The sequence below is a fragment of the Sturnus vulgaris genome, chromosome 16, assembly GCF_052056855.1.
Source record: "Sturnus vulgaris isolate bStuVul1 chromosome 16, bStuVul1.hap1, whole genome shotgun sequence".
Lineage (NCBI taxonomy): Eukaryota > Metazoa > Chordata > Aves > Passeriformes > Sturnidae > Sturnus > Sturnus vulgaris.
In genome coordinates this window covers 13384018-13401225 of record NC_142258.1, presented here as the reverse complement: position 1 = coordinate 13401225, position 17208 = coordinate 13384018, and the positions used below count along the sequence as shown (strand labels likewise).

At 40.1% G+C, this 17208-nt stretch overlaps 1 protein-coding gene across 7 annotated transcripts in view; it reads left to right on the top strand.

Annotated features, from left to right (window-relative positions):
- Positions 1-17208, top strand: part of KATNIP (katanin interacting protein) — a 55590-nt gene that overhangs the window by 8389 nt on the left and 29993 nt on the right. For 4 of the 7 annotated variants that reach the window (XM_088174529.1, XM_014890976.2, XM_014890973.2 and 1 more), the window contains exons 6-13: positions 568-705; positions 2728-2989; positions 4166-4315; positions 6335-6498; positions 7521-7633; positions 8057-8171; positions 8559-8765; positions 12656-12796. In XM_088174529.1, the coding sequence (XP_088030655.1) occupies positions 568-705; positions 2728-2989; positions 4166-4315; positions 6335-6498; positions 7521-7633; positions 8057-8171; positions 8559-8765; positions 12656-12796 (1290 nt within the window). The remainder of the gene's footprint in view (positions 1-567; positions 706-2727; positions 2990-4165; positions 4316-6334; positions 6499-7520; positions 7634-8056; positions 8172-8558; positions 8766-12655; positions 12797-17208) is intronic. The other 3 variants (XM_088174530.1, XM_014890978.2, XM_088174531.1) reach the window with 2 other exon arrangements.

Sequence of the window (17208 nt, the reverse complement as noted above, 5' to 3'; positions counted from 1 at the left end):
TATAGGAGGATAGGAGTTATTATATCCTTATGAACAACTGAAATTATTTAGCTAAGGAAAAATGCAACCACAGACTAAGAAGGAAGTTGAGCCAGATAGCAGTTTCCTTTCCCAGTGATTTTCTATGGGGATTTTTTGGATAAGTACAGGACCCAGCAGTTCCTGGGCAAACCTGTCAGACTTGGGCTGTGCTAAGGGATGCTGTGAGGGGGAAAGATAGACTCACTGAAAGAATCCATCCAAGTTGTCTTAGGATAATCCCTCTGGGACATCTCTGGCACTTACAAAATGCTAGAGGAGTGTAGGAACAGCAGAGAGCAAGGTTTAGTATCACTGCCCACTCTGGGAACAGCAGCAGCAGCAGCAGCAGGTGGGGAGTTTGACCAGGGCTGTTAAACCTTAACTCAGGGGCCCAAAGGTGAGCTCAGGGAGGACAGAAACCTTCTGTGAAAAAGAGAATAAAACAGTGCTTGATCATGCAATTGTTATATAAAGTGTGATGGTTACTCTTTTTGTGCTGCTGATACACAGAAGAAGTCTAATTTCTTTGAATGCTTCTTTTGACAGAAAACTGTGGCAATTAAAACAGAAAGAGGGGATAAACTCTACATTGAACCATCTCTGGTGTACCCTGATGATTTTGAGCCTTATGAAAGCTTGGCTGTGGAGAGCAGCACTGATGATGATGATGGTCCTCTCTCGCAGGTACAATTGGCAGTTGCCTTCTGTTGTTCATGGCAGTGTCATTTGAAATGTGATCATGCCCACGTATCAGCCTTGACTGCAGCACCCAAACCCAGTCTATTGTGGTGTCTTCATTAGAGAATTTTGCTTTGATGAGGTGTCACAAAAAGAAGGAAAAAAATGAAAAGCAAAGCTGCTTGAAAAATCAAGTCTCAATCAGCAACACTACAAAATGTTAAACCTCAATTTTAGGAGATGGAATATTGTCTCAGTTGGGTTGAATTGAGGTATTTCCTGCAAGGAGCCTCTTTCAGTTCACTTAATGATTGTGCAAGTGAACATCACTCCTGAGTGTCAGGTTAGAGAAAGCTGAAACAACAGCTTTCGGTGCCTTTAGGTTGGTCTTTAAATAATGATGCTAAAATTGTTGCATGTCATTGTTTTACCTAACAAAAATCAGACTATTTGAAAATGTCATAATCAATGCAGTTGCTTTGCATCAAGGATTGTTGTTATATTGACTGTGCAGCCTTCTATTTGATCACTAATTGCAGTTTGTTCTAGCACACTTCACAAATGTGGAAGAAAATGAATCAATGAACAAAAATTTATGAATATTTTTCTGCCTAACCAATTAATGACATAAATAAAGCTTTTCTGGGTAGTGGAGTAGCATCTATATATGAAACTGTTTACAGATCTCACTACTGACATCAGACAAAATTCCCAAGCATATTTTCCTAGCTTGCATCTTTCTCTCATCCCTATATTGCTCTTGCATTGATGATTATTTTTTGCTCAACAAATTGGTGACTTGTTTACACTGATGGATATTCATATCTTTTATGTGTTTTTAATAGGAAGCCAATAATTTCAAAAGAACCCGTCCCTTTTCTTTTTAGTCAAGATGGAAATAATTTTGATTTTGCTGGGGCTATAATGTGTTTTTTGAATGTCTTGTTACAATGCAGATGCAGAGGTTTCAAAGGAAAAGAAAGCTTGTACAATTTCCTGTCAAAGAGCTGGAAATATTAGTTTTGACTGTCATAAGGACATGCTTGATATCAAGGCTCAGGTTGCCTATAAACCCTCTTTTGAACCTGACTTTGTCTGCTCTTTGTAATATATTTCTGTCAACATGGATTTCCTAACAAGTATAATCTGTAGGAGCTTGAAGCTTTCATTGCAAACTGAATATAGACTGTCACAGTTCATTTGTACCTAAGGTAGCTTCAGGTTTTCATTTTATACAGTTTGCTTACCTATATTTATCTCCAAACTCTTATATCAACAAAGAAGGGGGGGGGGGGGTGAGGGAAAAAGCAAAAAGCATTTAAGAGATGCAAGGTCTTTTCCTTTAGCATTCATGAAAGCACACAGCTCTCCAGCATCATCTGTGCTCTTTGTGGTGTGTGGTGAGAGAGGCACGGTAGTTTTTTCCACAGTAAATTTCAAAATAGGTTATTTTTTGTATCAAATCCTGTTACAGTGTGTCCACTTCAAAAAACTCCTGCAAACTGGGAGTTTAGCCCATTAGATAGACCCCAACTTTTTTCTGCTGGTGTTTGAAGTACAGCTGTGTACAAGGCAGGACTGTTATCATCTATCACATGCTGTAAAAGGACTTGCTGCTGCATGAATTGACAGTCTTGTGAAGGCATTTGGAAATTCTGGATTGCAGCTACTCTTCAAATAGCAAGGCACAACTGTGAGACTGCACAAATATATGCCTTTGCTCTCCCCCTTACTTGCTTTTTGTAACTTATTCCTAAAAATTGGTTTTGCACATCAAAACTCCTTGGCCTACAGGATGTTCCTGCTGGATACTGATGAGAAGGAGCACAGAGTTGTAGGATGATTTTTCTTAACAAGCCCTCATCAAAGGAGGCCAGACATGACATAGGAATGGGAATATTTTTAGCTACATCACAGCTCTGAGTTCATCAGAAGATTTTTCTTTCTCCTGGGGAGGAAGAGGCAGCCACTTTGGTTTATTTCAGAATCCAAGTTGGAGCTTTTGTGACAGATGTGTTTATATTGCAGCAGGAACTGAGCAGCAGCTTGCAGTGCAGTGTGGAGGAGAGGATGGAAGAAGCCTCCCTGAGTGAAGATTGTGACTCTGTTGAAGAGGATGTGTTCTCAGAACCATCTCCCACCGAGGAAGCAATTACAGGCTTTGAAGGCCTTCAGCTGGATAGCAGTGGGGCACTGCAGAAGGAAGGTTCTCAACCTCAGGATGCTGGGAGATGCTCTAGCCTTGATTCTGGTGCTACAACTGTGCTGGAGTTCAGCCAGGATCAAAGCAGTAAGTGTGTGTCCTCCACACTACACAATTAACATTCTGTCAGGGAATTCCTTTCAAGGTTGATCATTAGGAGTTACCCTGTACCCTCCTAAGTTCTCATGCTCTTCAGCAAACCTGTTGTTTTGATCTCCTGATTTGGGGCACTTTCATCTCTTGTACTTCATTAAGAATTTTTTGGCAAATCCAAATATATAGAGCTGGTTACTGCACCTGCATCACCAGCTCTAGACAGTTGAACTAAGATTGTCTCATTGACATGGGCCACTTCTTTTTGTCTCTTTCTGTCTCCTTTGGAGATCTCAGTGTCCAAACCTACAACCAGTTATTAGGTCTCAAAGGAGATTTAACAAAGGGTGGAGAGTTCAGGCAGAAACTTGACCTAGACCTGCCTTCAGTATTTCTCAAAATTCCCTCCATTCTCATTTCCAGTACAGTAATTAATTTTGGTTTTGTGGTTTTGTTTATTTTACTACTTCCTTTGTTTTTTCTTTCCCTAATCTATAGTTAAATGTATAAATTCAGAGGACTAATCTTGGAATAAATTAAGTAGAGGAGTGTTCCTTTCATTATCATAGATGTCAGTGGAGTGTGAATGGGGAGAGGGGCACAAGAAGAGACAGGAGCAAGAGATGAAAATGCAGTGAGAACAAAAATCTCTTGGGAGAGAGCAAGACTTTTTGTCCAGAGAGAAATTTCAGAGCTGTGATGGAAACAATAGAGGCATTAATAATTCCCAAACCAAAAAATGAACAAGTACTTGTATGAGCAATTCTAGGCAACCATCTCCCACTTTGAAATTTCTAAACAAGACAACATTTGTGTCTGTATTTTAAGAATTTATTTTGGTATAACTGTGTCAACAAATAACTCGGGATTTCTTTTTTATTTTTACTTTTCTTGACAGTAATGCAGGTAAATATCTGGCAGAGATGAGATGTCTTGGTACATTATAATACTATTTTTATTTTGTTTCACTGAGTTAGTGCCAGCTATCCATATGTGCTTCTACATCAATAGAACAGTGTCAGTGAAAGAGAGGGAAATTATCACTTTTAACTATACCAACATAATTAAAGTGGCAAAACTTTAGCATTTAAAATCCAATTAATTTTTCCTGGGCTGGCTGCTTCCACGTAACTTTAGAGGTTTTTTTTTTTTTTCCTTTTTATCTTGCAGAAGTGAAGCCAGTGCAAGTCCTCTCAGCCAAAAGAAAGGACAGTGCTGAAGTGTACATTCCTGTCAAACCAGTCATGCTGAAAAATAAAGGCACTCGGCCACTCTCTGCTGAGTTCTTGCACCAGGACAGACATGAAACAATTTGTTCTAGTAAGAAATAAGAATATATGATGTCAATAAGGAGAGTTTTCATGCATTTTCCCCCTCTGGCTCAGATGCAATTTTAGCACACATCTGTCATCATGTGATTTTTTTAGCTGTCACTCCCCGCCTGTTTTTTTTAAAGTGGGATTTTCTGTGCTTTTGTTGTTGTTTTTAACACCTCGAATGTTCTGACTTCAGTGAAATTGTGATAAATTCTGATAGCCTGCATACTTTAATCTTCTGCCACATCTTTACTATCTTCCTTCTCTTTTTGCTTCCACAGCACAAGATTTTGCCTTTCTCTTTCAGTCCTTGCTCAGTTCTTGCTCTGTGTTTCCCACTTTCCCTGTGGTATTAATGGAAATGTGTGTTCTCCCGGTCAGCAGTTGATGTTTGGTGGAAGAGTTTAACACAACACATTTGTAGCAATGCAAAATGCAGAGTTCTTTACCACAATAAAGGCACAGTTTTTCACAGCAAGCCAAAAGAGCCCTGTGGCTGCTTGGGACTGTACTTAAATTACAACTTGAACACTGAGATCAGTCTGCAGTGCTGGGAAGATATGTCAGTGTCTAGGACAATACTGGAAAATATTTTTTTTGGACTGGAGAATGTAATTTGAAGCCACTGCTGCTTATTCTACTGCTGCTAAGGTGTGGTCTTTACCTGGGGGAAAAAACCCCAACAAAGCACAGAAAATCCCAAATGTAGGGGCTGAAGTTGTGACTGCAGTTGTGGTTCAGTGCAGTCCTTAACTGAACAAGTCTGATCACCTTGAATTTTGAAAGGTCTGAGGTGAAGTTTTCAGACCTGCCATACTCTGTGGTCAAGCTGCTCTTTTCAAAAAAGCAGAATCCAGATGTGTTCCAAGAAAGCACTAAGGCCAGTGGTTTTGTCAAAGCCAAATAAATAGTTTCTTAATTAGAAGAAAATCAGAGAAAAAGAAGTTTTTGGCTCCAGAATAAATCCCCTTTGTAGCTTCTGAGACCCTCACCCACCATCTGCTGAAGCAGATGTTGCTTTGATTTCCCAGAGATGTGTGCAGCATTTTCTCAGGTTATAATAGTGCTGGTAGGAACTGTTTCTGTCCAACTACTGTGATCAATCCTAAATTAATTTCATTTCAGGGGGATGATACAGCACAAAAGAGTAAGCAGGTCTTTATTCTATCCCTGTTTTTGCAGAGATGCTTGTTGGAAGTTTTCATGGGTGTATGTGCAAAGAGTGAATGCACACAGATCTCAGCTCAGTTTGAACTTCTTGTCTTTTCAAGGTGGCCTTCATGTTACTTGCACTGTGCTCTCCTCCCTGCAGCACTGAGAGCACTCTGGCATTTCAGTATTTCCCCTCACTCTAAATGTCTGTACAATTTCAGTCTCTTCTCTTCCCTTGTCTTTTAAAGCCCTCAGATATTACCACTGTGATTCTCTTTCAATCCAATCTCACATCATCTGTTGTTAAAATTGATTTCCTTTCTTTCAAACCTGTTTCTAGGCTGTGATGTTTCTGTTTCTCCATGAAGTTTGGGAAGATTGGGATTCGTGTGGGCATTGTGATGACTGCTTAAATGATAAGGTCATTTATTTTGCCTTGTAAATAGCAACTCCTGACTCCCCTTGTTTTGCTAGAAGTCTCTGGGGATTCCTCCAAAATAGCTGAACACCCCAATTACAGATTCCTGCTGTGATTAAATTATATATACTTCTTTTCAATGGACTTCCACAAGGCATTTCCACTAAATTCCAGAACGAAGCAATCTAAAAGCATCAAAATTATGTTTCTCATTTGTTGTTTTTCCTCTTCTTAAAATGCTGTTTTAACTGTTGCCTAAAGAAGATGTGACTTGGAATGTTAACATAAAACCAAATTGGGGGAATTCAGCTTCATTTGGGATGGTTATAGGCTGCTTGCAAAGCCCCGTGACAATAACAGAATGGGAAATTTCAGGTGTTGGAATGTTCCATACTTGTATGTCCTGAACAAATGAGTATTTCTTCCCCCCCCTTTTTTTTTTTTTGGTCTCAGAGCCCTTAAGTCGACCAGAAACATCCCTGTCAGTAACTAGGAAGAGTGTGTGTGAGAAGGATCCTGACCTCTCTGTTTCAGCTGTTGTTCAAGCAGTGCAGATTGAGAATGAATTCTTGCAGGGAGATCTGCAAAGGCAAGCAGTTGCCACAAACCCCCAAAAGGTATGGCAAAAAAAAAGAGAGCTGTTTGTTCAAGTAGCAAAACCCCCATGAATTACAATCTCTTACACATTAGGATTGTGTATGAATGAATGATGGTGCCCCCTTAGTGTCATTTAATTTGTGTTATTCTTCCAAAGGGTTGTTTCCTTTAATCTGCTTCCTCAGGATGGCATCCCACAGCTCCCTCTTGATTACAGGGATCACTGAGCACCTGATAGACCAGCCATATGATGTGTCTATACATCAGCTGCACAGCTGCAGGCTCACTTGAGCCATTTCCATCCTGCAAGCTTCTGAAACAAGGCAATGTGTGATTTCCATCCCAATAAATCCTGCCTTCCTCCAGGACTCCTTAATATGGGCACTGCTCCCTGTTAGTGCATGCTCTGCTTTTGGAGCAGAACTGTGCTGTACACTGCTAGATCTCACTGAGGACGAGCTGGGGAGAGTTTTCTGCCCTAATGTTCATCTCTTACCTCCAGAAACCACATTTAAAAGCAATTAAAAACTCATAAACAAGGAAGTCAACAAAATCAACAAAAAAGTTGAGTAGAGTGAGAGAAAGAGTCCAGAGCATTATAAGAATGCAGCACTTTTCCTGTTTTCTCTTGGATATCTTACTGATAGCTCTTTATTGAAAGAATAAATCATTATTTTATGCTAATAGAATTGAGGGATTTTGGAGGATAAAGTCTAGTAGACCTGTGCCAAAGCTTTGGCCAACTCTGAGTCCTACCAAATGTATACAATGAGATTTTATATATATGCTTATATATATCTATGTGTGTGTGTGTGTGTGTTTTCTAGTCCTCAGAGTTTACTTCTATGTTTTCTTCCAAGCTCAGCTCTTTCAATGTAAATCAAGACCAATTGTATTAAATGTGCTTTAACTTTGTATAGTTACAGATGAGCTGGGCCCAAACTCTTACTTCCAGAGATTCTGTTTGTTCTTACTTGTTCCAGATTGATGCTCTTTGATCAGAACAATCTGAATGAAACATGTTCATCTTTTTCTTACCTAGGAGAAATTTTCTGTTTCACCTATTCTTTCTGCAAAGACTGAACCTCCAGAAAAACGCCAGACAAGGACTACAGTCACCAAAGCTGTGGAGAGATTCTGCCCTTTTGGAAGCAGGTATATATTTATATATATTTGCTATAGGATAACTTCCTTTCTTGAAGAGAGATTTTTTAGAATGCCACCAGTCCAATCACTGTACCTAGTAATCTTCAAATACTTGAGCCACTGTGCAAGTAGCAAATCAGGCAGTGCAGCCTTGGGCCAGTTTCTGTGGAGCAGGATCTGCCAACATCTCACTTTATTGTCTTCAGATCACCTCTGCATTCTCTTCTAACACTGCCTCAGAACCAGCTGGGAACTGGAGCCCAGCTTTTTAACCCAACTCTGTGTATCTAAGGTGGAATGCTGCAAAAGTTGTCATTCAGTGTGTGGGTACATTTTCCTGGGGGCTCATCCTGTCATCTCTTCACCTTTGCACCAGCTATTTCTTAAAAATGCAGGAATTATGAGGAAATAACCCAGAATATGCTGTTTCAGACAAAAGAAGAGACTCCTGAAAGCCTTCACGGAGCGTGGGAGCCATTCTGCCTGTGACAGTGACAGATCCATGGCTGGTGGCAAAGCTGGACTAGATTCCATGTGGAGAGAGAAGGTTTGTGCATATCTGCACCATAATTGTGCACACTGGGTGCTTCCCAGTGATACTGAAATAAAAGTACATTGAATGAGCTGCATCCCTCAGTCCTGCCCTACATCAGGTAATAACCTATGGCAGGGTAAGAAAAGAGAATTTATCACTGTTCATCAGAATGGCAAAGGAATCAGACAAAGAACAGAGAGTTAGTTGCCTTCAGGCTTTTTAAGAGTGTTGATGTGTGGCAGAATTGGTGTAACTCAAAGTGATTGATTGAATGTCCAAATAGCCTTGACTTTGTAATCTTTTTGCTTCTGACCTGTCAGCTTTGCAGTCTGAACAATCTTTTGTTTCACATTCTATTGGTTGGTCACAGATTTTTTACCATATTTCATTTTGGTCCAGATGACAGCCAGTATGGAAGTACATGATGCCATTTATGTGACTATGGAACTTCTTTCCAACTGGGGCAATCCAGCAAACGTGGGCCTGAGCCAGGTGGAATTCTTTGATTTACACAACAAGAGGATCTTTGTGTCTCCTCATGACGTGGACATTCGAAATGCTGACAACCCAGGGGATTTGTGCAGCCTGGTCAATAAGAACTCAAATGTAAGACAGCTTACTGCTGGATGTTAAATCTCTCATTATAATTCCTATAGTACTCTATCTCCAGGTGTTTTGTTCAGAAATATTTTGAGCCTGACTGCATAACAACTATCTGATAATTTTTAACAAATCCAACTCTCCTGTTCAAGATGATGGTGTTCTGTTATAACTTTGTTTTAGAACTGAAGTAATCCTTGTGGTCTCAAGGTACAGGAGCTTCATGGCTAATTTTTTTTCAGATGGATAATACAAATTTAAGTAAATTTATCAAGAAAATGTGCCTGTTTTCTCTTGTTATCTTTTTAACTAGGGAAGACTCATGGAAATGTAAGACTGTGTAGGCAATTTTTGAACAAGAGATTAAGAAAAATATATGGCAGGTAAAAATCTTTCATGGCTCTTGTGTGAGACAGTAATATAAGGAGATCCAAGGTGCTCCCACACTAATGACAATGGGCAAAAGACAGTGACTGGTGTGAAAGAAGTAGCAAATGTCCACAGCCCTTCCTGCAGAGTTTCATTAGTGCTGCACATTCATTTTGTGCCATTTTTCTTGGGCTTTCAGGGCAAGGATTCTAGTAAAAAACTTGGTATGATTTTAGTGGATGGGGATACTGGAGGACTTAGTCTATTAAAAGCACAAATTATAGCTCATTTCATGCTAATGGTGCTTTTCTGCTTGCAAGATAGATGAGATTTGACAGAGAACAAATATGCAGTATTTTGAAATTTAGTTGAAACTCCTTATGGAGTATTATTTCCAGACAAATATTTTTACCTGAAACATATTCCTCACTGTCTCTTTAAAATTGTAGTTTGGCTCTCATAAATACCCATTTTCCTTTTTAGGCTGTGCTGGATGGCAGGTGACACTCAGTAGTAGTGGCAGTAATAGTAGTTGTAGTAGTGATTCTCAGACTCTCTAGATATTTATAAATGATGTAGTAATGCATTCATTAAGCCATTGTGAACCTGTTACTCTCAGTATTACTCATACATTAACAGATCTCTTTATTCTGAAGTAATGAGCTTTTATATTTCATTGATTAATATATTCCCTTGATTTGTGACTCTGTAATCTCCTCTCCTGAGGCATCCAAGATGCACTCTGGGCAGGGAATACGCTCTTAGGCTGTGGGTATGGGGTGCCTGAACTGCAGAGCAGCATTTCCACTTTGTGTACATTTCAGATCACACAGGAAAGCTTTAGGGTGCATTAAAAACCCAATAAATTAATCAATCTCCAAGCAACAAATATTTGCAACAGAACAAAAACTTGAAATGAAAACTCATTTTACCATGGTTAAAACACTTCCATCTTTGATCATTTAGGTGTACTTTTGTCTTTGAGAATACTCTTATTGAAGATGAGGGATTTTATTTTATTAGTTTATTTATTACCCTTGCAGACTTTTAAGAAGAGCACTTAAACTGCCTCCTTCCTTGTGTTTTGTGATATACTGTGAGAGAACAAAATGCCTGACAGAATATTAGGTGCTCTCAACTTTTTAGATTAAATATGAGGAAGGAATTCTTCCCTGTGAGAGTGGTGAGGCCCTGGCACAGGGTGCCCATAGCAGCTGTGGCTGCCCGGGGATCCCTGGCAGTGTCCAAGGCCAGATTGAAAGTGGAAAGTGTCCCTGCCCATGGCAGGGAGTTGGAACTGGGTGATTTTTAAGGTTCCTTCCAACCCAAACCATTCTGGGATTCTGTCATAATATTTAGTAAGTCATAGATTAGGTATTTTATTGAAATTATTTTCCACAAACCTTTTTGATTCTTACACACATATCGAAGTCTTTTAAACTTCAGAATAACAAGGACAGGTGAATATCTAACAAAGGTGTTTTTTCCCCATGGAGAATTCTTAGACCTGTGTCATTTGTCTTCACAGTGCTTGGGGCTTTCTTTCCTCTCCATTATTTACACCTTCAGTGCACACAAGAAGCAGTGCCAATCTCCCACAAAATCTTAAGACTAAAAGTTTCCACTCTCCCCTTTTTCCTTGGACCAGTTCAAATGTAATTCTGACTCCTTAACATACCAGGTTCACCCCTGATGGTTCAAAGAATTTTTGGGTTAGATTTTCCAGAGAGTAACCCTAGGCTCAAGTACCTCTTGTGAAGGCAAAGATATGACATCACTCTTTGGGATAAAATGTTCAGAGTCCTCCACACTCTCTTGAGTTTTGGCATGGATCCATCAAGGTGCCTTGAGTTTCTGGTGTCAGATCTCTGACACCGTGACTGGGACTGTAACACCCTGTAACACTGTGAGGTTGTGTAACCTCAGCCCTATCAGTTATGAGAAACAAAATGGACTCCATGGCTGCCTCTAACTCAAAACACTCAGCCTGGCTCTGATAGACCACTGTTTTTTGGAACATGGTGTGCAGATTTACAGAGAAGCAGGAACAGGTCATTTTGGTGCTGAATCAGAGCACCAAATCAGGAACCCTCCTGTGGAGGCACCTCTGCTCTCAGTACACACCAGAACCTATTGATTTCTGTGGAGTCAGCTCCTGACTTGAGAGGTCTGCAGATGGATTGCTTATCAGATGTTGTCTGCAGTTGGGAAATTGTTTTTTAACCATTCTTGTTCATAGAACGGCTTCAAAAACATGATGCAGCTTTGAAGTTGACCCTGCAGTTAGATTAACAGTGATTTGAGGGCTGTCCTTCATTTCTTTGATGTCAAGAGGCTTCTTTCTTTTTAAGTAGAAGGGATAAAACCTGTCTGGCACTCTTATGTCTGTTTGTGCTCCAAACTGGTGTTAAAAGCAGAAACAGTCTCCCAAAGCTTTCTGAGAGGCTCTGGGGCAGAGACCCATCAGAGTCTGGAGAAGTGGAGAGATGACCATGGTGAGAAGTGGATCAATTCATGATGGCTCTGAACAGGCTCCAGGGGCTCTCCTTGCCATTGTTAGTCAGACAGCTAAAGGGCTCTGCAGGAAAGTTCTGTGGTTATTGCCTTCAGAAAAAACGGAAACACTCACTTCAGAGAGAAAGGTGTAGAGAAAGACTGCCTGTCATCTTCTGTGCATGTATCTGTGTACTGTGTGTCCCTGAGAACAGAAGGGGAACTGATTTATCAGCTCCTTTCACATCACTGGTGTGTTACCTGCATGTGTATTCACTGTGTGCCCTTGTTCATCTCTGTTTTGGGGTAACACTGGACACCAAATACATTAATAGTCAACATTTTGATTCTGAAGCTTCCTCCTTTCTGAGCTGCCACGTGTCCTTTTCTTACATTCTGAACATGTAGAGGTAGCAGTTCTTATCAATGTCCAGAGTTAGGCATTTTTTGGTACTTTCAAATCCCTTGATTGCCAGTTGTATGTAAAATTAATGTAGGGAATTCTGTGATATCTTAGAAAATTTCCAGTGTAGTGCCCAGTATAACTCTGAGGAACAGACCTGTAAGTGAAGCTGATTATCTGCAAAGCTTGATTAAAATAGAGGCAGGCAGTAAAGTAAAATTCTCTGAGATTCCCCTCCTTAGGGGATGAACCAGAAGCGAAGAAATTGTAAAATGATTGTAGAGTGTCCATTGTGCTCAGTGATCCCCCCCTAGTGCCAGCAAAGCTGATTAATTTGATAAAAATAAACTGGGCTTGCTCTGCCTGTGCTCGGAGCGTGCAGATGTCTCCCTGGGACAGCAGGCAGCTGACCTTTAGCTCATTGCCAGGTTGTTGGGAGCTGTCTGGCAGGCAGGAGAGGGGGATTTACTCTTGGGAAATGAGGCTGAGGTTTTGCTCTTTGCGTAGCACATTTTATGAAACGTTTACTTTTCTAATGGCTGCCTGTTCTGCTGGGGGGTGGGGAGTTAATTAAAACACCCTGCTCCAGGAGAAGGAGCATTAGTGACAGTCTGCTTGTCCGTGTTTTTAGCTCCCCAAGGACAGCTGCCTTTGGATGTGCCCTTTCCACCCACCCGTCCAACTTTACTTTGTTATCCGCAATCCCACCCGCTCACGTGACTTTGGTATATCCAAGATCAAGATTTGGAATTACAACACAACAGCTCCCAGTGTAAGTAGTCTTTTCTCAACTCCTCTGTATATTTGCTCTTGCCTTGCCTAGGGAAATTCAGTGTGATCTTCTTTCTAAAAGCATGAAATAAAAGTAGATACAATTTCCTGTAATAAAGCAGGAGCTATGAGGTGTCCCTGTCTGCTGTGAAATTTGCTTTTGTCTTAATTGTAAGTGGTAACAATGTAGTGGTAATGTTTTCATGGGCACAAAGAGCATTTGTTTTCAAAGCTATTAAAGATTGCTAAAGACCTAATAAAAGGCTTGCACTTCCTGTCATTTATCCTTTACAATGGTGAGAAATAAAGATACAAAGGTAAGTTCATCTCAATATTCAGGGCTTTCAGCTGTTTAATCGCAGTGTAAATAAATAAGTGTTTAAATATGTCTTTTCTTGTGTCTATAAACAGGCTGACTGTTGCTCAGTTTGGGGTTTGTCACTTTAATGAGAATCATAAAATGGTTTGGGTTGGAAGGACCTTAAAGATCATCCAGTTCCAGCCCCCCTTCCTGGGCAGGGACAATTAAAAAGTCCACTACTGTGTGCTCATAATAAAAGCAGCAATCTACTGTTACAAGAGAGACATATCATGGCAGATGGCAGATGGTCTCTTGTCTCTGTGCTTGAATGTCACCATGATATTATTCTTGTTTGTACACTGCAGTGTTAAGAAAAAAAAAATCTCAGGTACTGGATCAAAGAGGATTTGCTGTCCTGGATTATAAATAAGAAGCTTTATCCCTCTGGTTTTTCTCTCATCCATGTTCTTATATAAGCACATATGGTAATTTATACATACAGAAATGGCCATGGAAGGGACAGCTGAAAACAAATTTACTACAACATGATTAATATTTCTTTTCCTGGAATTTTAATAGCTTTTCTTACTAAAATGTGGTCTACAGGATGTTCCATCATCATTAGAGTGTGGGAAAGGGCTGCTGTTCTTGGAGGTAATGGTATGATTTGTTACCAAATCTACTGAATAGAATGCAGGAAGTACACAGAAATGTTTGTCTGTGTTTAAGGCTCTTCTTCTTTAATAACCTGCTATGAGCTAATGTGTAAAATCCATTTGGAGTATAATCCTATGGATTTTGGTGGAAGTGCAGCAGTTTACCCTTGCTGACGAAATGTCTCATTATCCTTAAGATGAAAGAATAATACAAAGCAGTTCTGCCTAAGTCTGTAATTTGTCATGAGGAAGTTTTGTCTAAGAAGTATAAAACCCCAAAATAGAATGAATGAACAATTTTCTAATGTAAATGCAGAGCCTGATTTCTATGTGGATTTTGGGAATCACTCTGCCTTCTTTCTCTCAAAAACCACGTAAGTGAGAGTTGTCCAAGTACTGCTTCCAAAAATAGGCTAAAAATTAAGTCAGCCCAGTGCTTTTGTATATTTGAATTTCAGAACTTGAGCCTGGAAGGAGAAAAAATATGTCTGAAGGAAGCTGTAAAAGTCAGATGACATCATTGTCATAGATTCCTTGATTCATTGAATTACAAGGAAAGTCTCAGAGGATGCTTCATTTTGCCTTTATTTACTTCTGATGAGACCTGCAAAAAAGGAGGTGATTTTTGCTCTGTAGGAAGGGAACAAGTGTAAAGGCAGCCAGTTGTTTTCACCTTTATCTGCATCAGTCAGACATTTTGTAACTACTTGATACAGCCTTGGAATTCCATGGTTACTTGGTGCTATTAAAACTTTTTTCAAAGATCTGGTCTAATGTCTCTTGTATGTCTTCACAAAAGTGGGAGTGGAATCAATACCTAAATGCATTAAGGTCTTAGTTTCTTTCCAGCTGAATAATTCTCTTCTTCAGGTGGTTGCCTGTGTGTTTGTTCCTTCTGTGCCTGTGTTCCTGTCCATTCTCTTGGGGTATATTGTCTGTAAGGATGCAGCAGCTTTCTTCCAGTGCAATCAGTTTTGTAGAAGAATTTTCTTTGGTTCTTGACTTCTTTTCTACTCCTTCTTTTCCATTCTTTTCTAAAAAGTCAGGTAAAAGCAATTTCAGGTCCTCTATGCAGGGGGAATTCTCAGAAAAGTGTCTCTGGTTTTCAGCTCTGTCCTTTGTGCACAAATATCACAGAAATGGCCAGAAATACCCATCCTTATTTTCTCCTTGGGAGGCACTATCCCAGCAGACACCCTGGGAGGGCTGAGGGTACAAGCTGGGAAGGAACATCAAAAGGAACCAAAATTATTTTCACAAAATCTTTTTTCCTTCTGACAATGCTCATACCTACTTGCTTGTTCTGAGACATTGTGCCCTTTTAATTACTCTTCCAGGTAAGAATCTTGGATGAAGTATTGAGTGTTTGTTTACAGGGTGGGATTACTCCTGAGGAAGGGATTCTTCCAGCCTCCTCACACTTGAGGAAGCTGAGCAGTGTTACTGGGGAAGCTAAACTGTCAATCTTTTCCACCAGAACAGATCACTAAGCAACTGGAAACTCAGAAGAGGGGTGGGAGGGAATGAAAAAGAGCAGTTCTTAGTCTTGTGCCTGCATATGTTTGTTCTTGGAGTCTCTCAGATCTGTTCAGATTTTTCCTCCCTGAGGCTCAGTCTGCTCAGGATTTTGGTGCAGATTTTCATGAGCTCTTCGAGCTCTCAGCTGTTGGGATGCTTGCCCCAGGCCAGTCTCTGTTATCCTAGAAATACCTGCCTGCTTCAGCTTGCTACAGTTCACACACCTTTCCTGCTTCCTAAAATACCTGTCCCACACATTCCAAAGCATCAGGGAACAGTGTCTCTCACTGACTGATAAGCGAGTTTGAAGTGAGTGGCCCTTTTTTGGGGAGAACGAGCTCCACTATCTCATTTTGTAGTGTTTTCTCTGTCTGTCTGACCTGCTCTGCTGCTGCTGCTGAGTGCAGTGGGATTCATTTCAAAACAAGTTGTTCTTAAGGAGTTGCTGATTTTAATTAAAAAAGATGACATTGACAAATACTTTTCAAATGCACGTCTGTATTTTTGTGGTCCCCTTCAGTTTATGCCTGTTTCCAGGTAAAAAACTAAGGGCTAGATATTCCTAATAGCAGTAGAGCTGGAATATTATGGAGAAACGTTCCAGTTATCCCAAATTCAATTTGAATATTCAATATCTCTAGCATTTAAGGAGGACATTGGCAGTTTAGACATACAGAAATTTTAAAAATAGCATTATTGGGACATCCTGATAGTCTTTTTCTTCCCCATCATAATTCCAGGCAAAGCCATGCAGGTAATTTTCAACAGACGTAATTATTGAAATGTTTTGATCCCCAGTTAGATCAATCTAGCAGTGTCCTCATTCAAGGGGAAAAAATATCCTGTTTTATGGCTGACTGCATCAGCACAGAAATACAGCACTTTATGATCCTACAGGAGTTCCAGGCCATAATGGCCAATTAAACTGGATTTACAGCTATTCACTGGGAACTCAGTGAAGGTTATCTTTTTCCTGTCAGGAATGTGTCCTGCACTCCTGCCCTCACTCCCCTCCCTCACCTGTAGCTTTCTTGTCATGCCAGTATCTTCTGCTTTTCCTCTGGCTCAGTCCATGTTGCATGGTTTGGCCTCAGAGATCTTATTGTTGGGGAGGCAACAGGATGCAAGTTATGAAAACTTGAAAGGCTTAAACCATGTGTTCAGGAGTGAGGAACCAGAGAGTTTTGTGCTTGGAAGGGCAGGAGTGACTGGTTTAGTCTGGGAGCAGGGGGAAATTTAAATCAATATTCAAGGAGAACTGACAGGCTGGAGATGAGCAAGAGGGGTGGAACTGAAACTTCTTACTTTCACAAAAAGCTTCTTAGTTTTCACAAAAAACAGGAAAGAACAGAGTCTCTGAAAGACTCCACGAGATGGACAAGTTAGAGAACAGAAAGGAGATGGATTGTGTCTCATCTTCTATATTTTCTTTGAAGATAATGATATTTTTGTCAGGAGGGAGAAAAGGTTATATTGAAATGGTGAAGAGAATAGAAAGAACACTAGTTCTAAATTCAACGGAATAAAAAAATCAGGTGTTGCTGAGTGCCACAGAGAAGGAGAACATAGAGATAAAGTTGTGAGTGGCAGAATTGTGTCTGAGATAAAGGCCTGCTGTTTAAAAGGCCAGTTAAGTGTTGGAACAGGCTATCAAGGCAGATGAGTTGAAAACTGTTGAAACCAGATTTCTTCACAATGGTGTATGTTATTTTACATTCTTCGGTGAAAAGAGGTGGACTGGATGATTTTTCCTTGCTGTACTTTCTAGCTCTGCAATTCTGTAACTCTGTAACTCTTTTTAACTCTGGTGCCTTTGATCTGGTTGTTCATTGTGGAACATGTGGTGAAAGTGGTGAATCTTAGGGATGCTGAAACAAAATGTGCCCCTGGAATTTATATCCTGATTAAATATAATTGTACTTAATCTAGGTTTTTTTC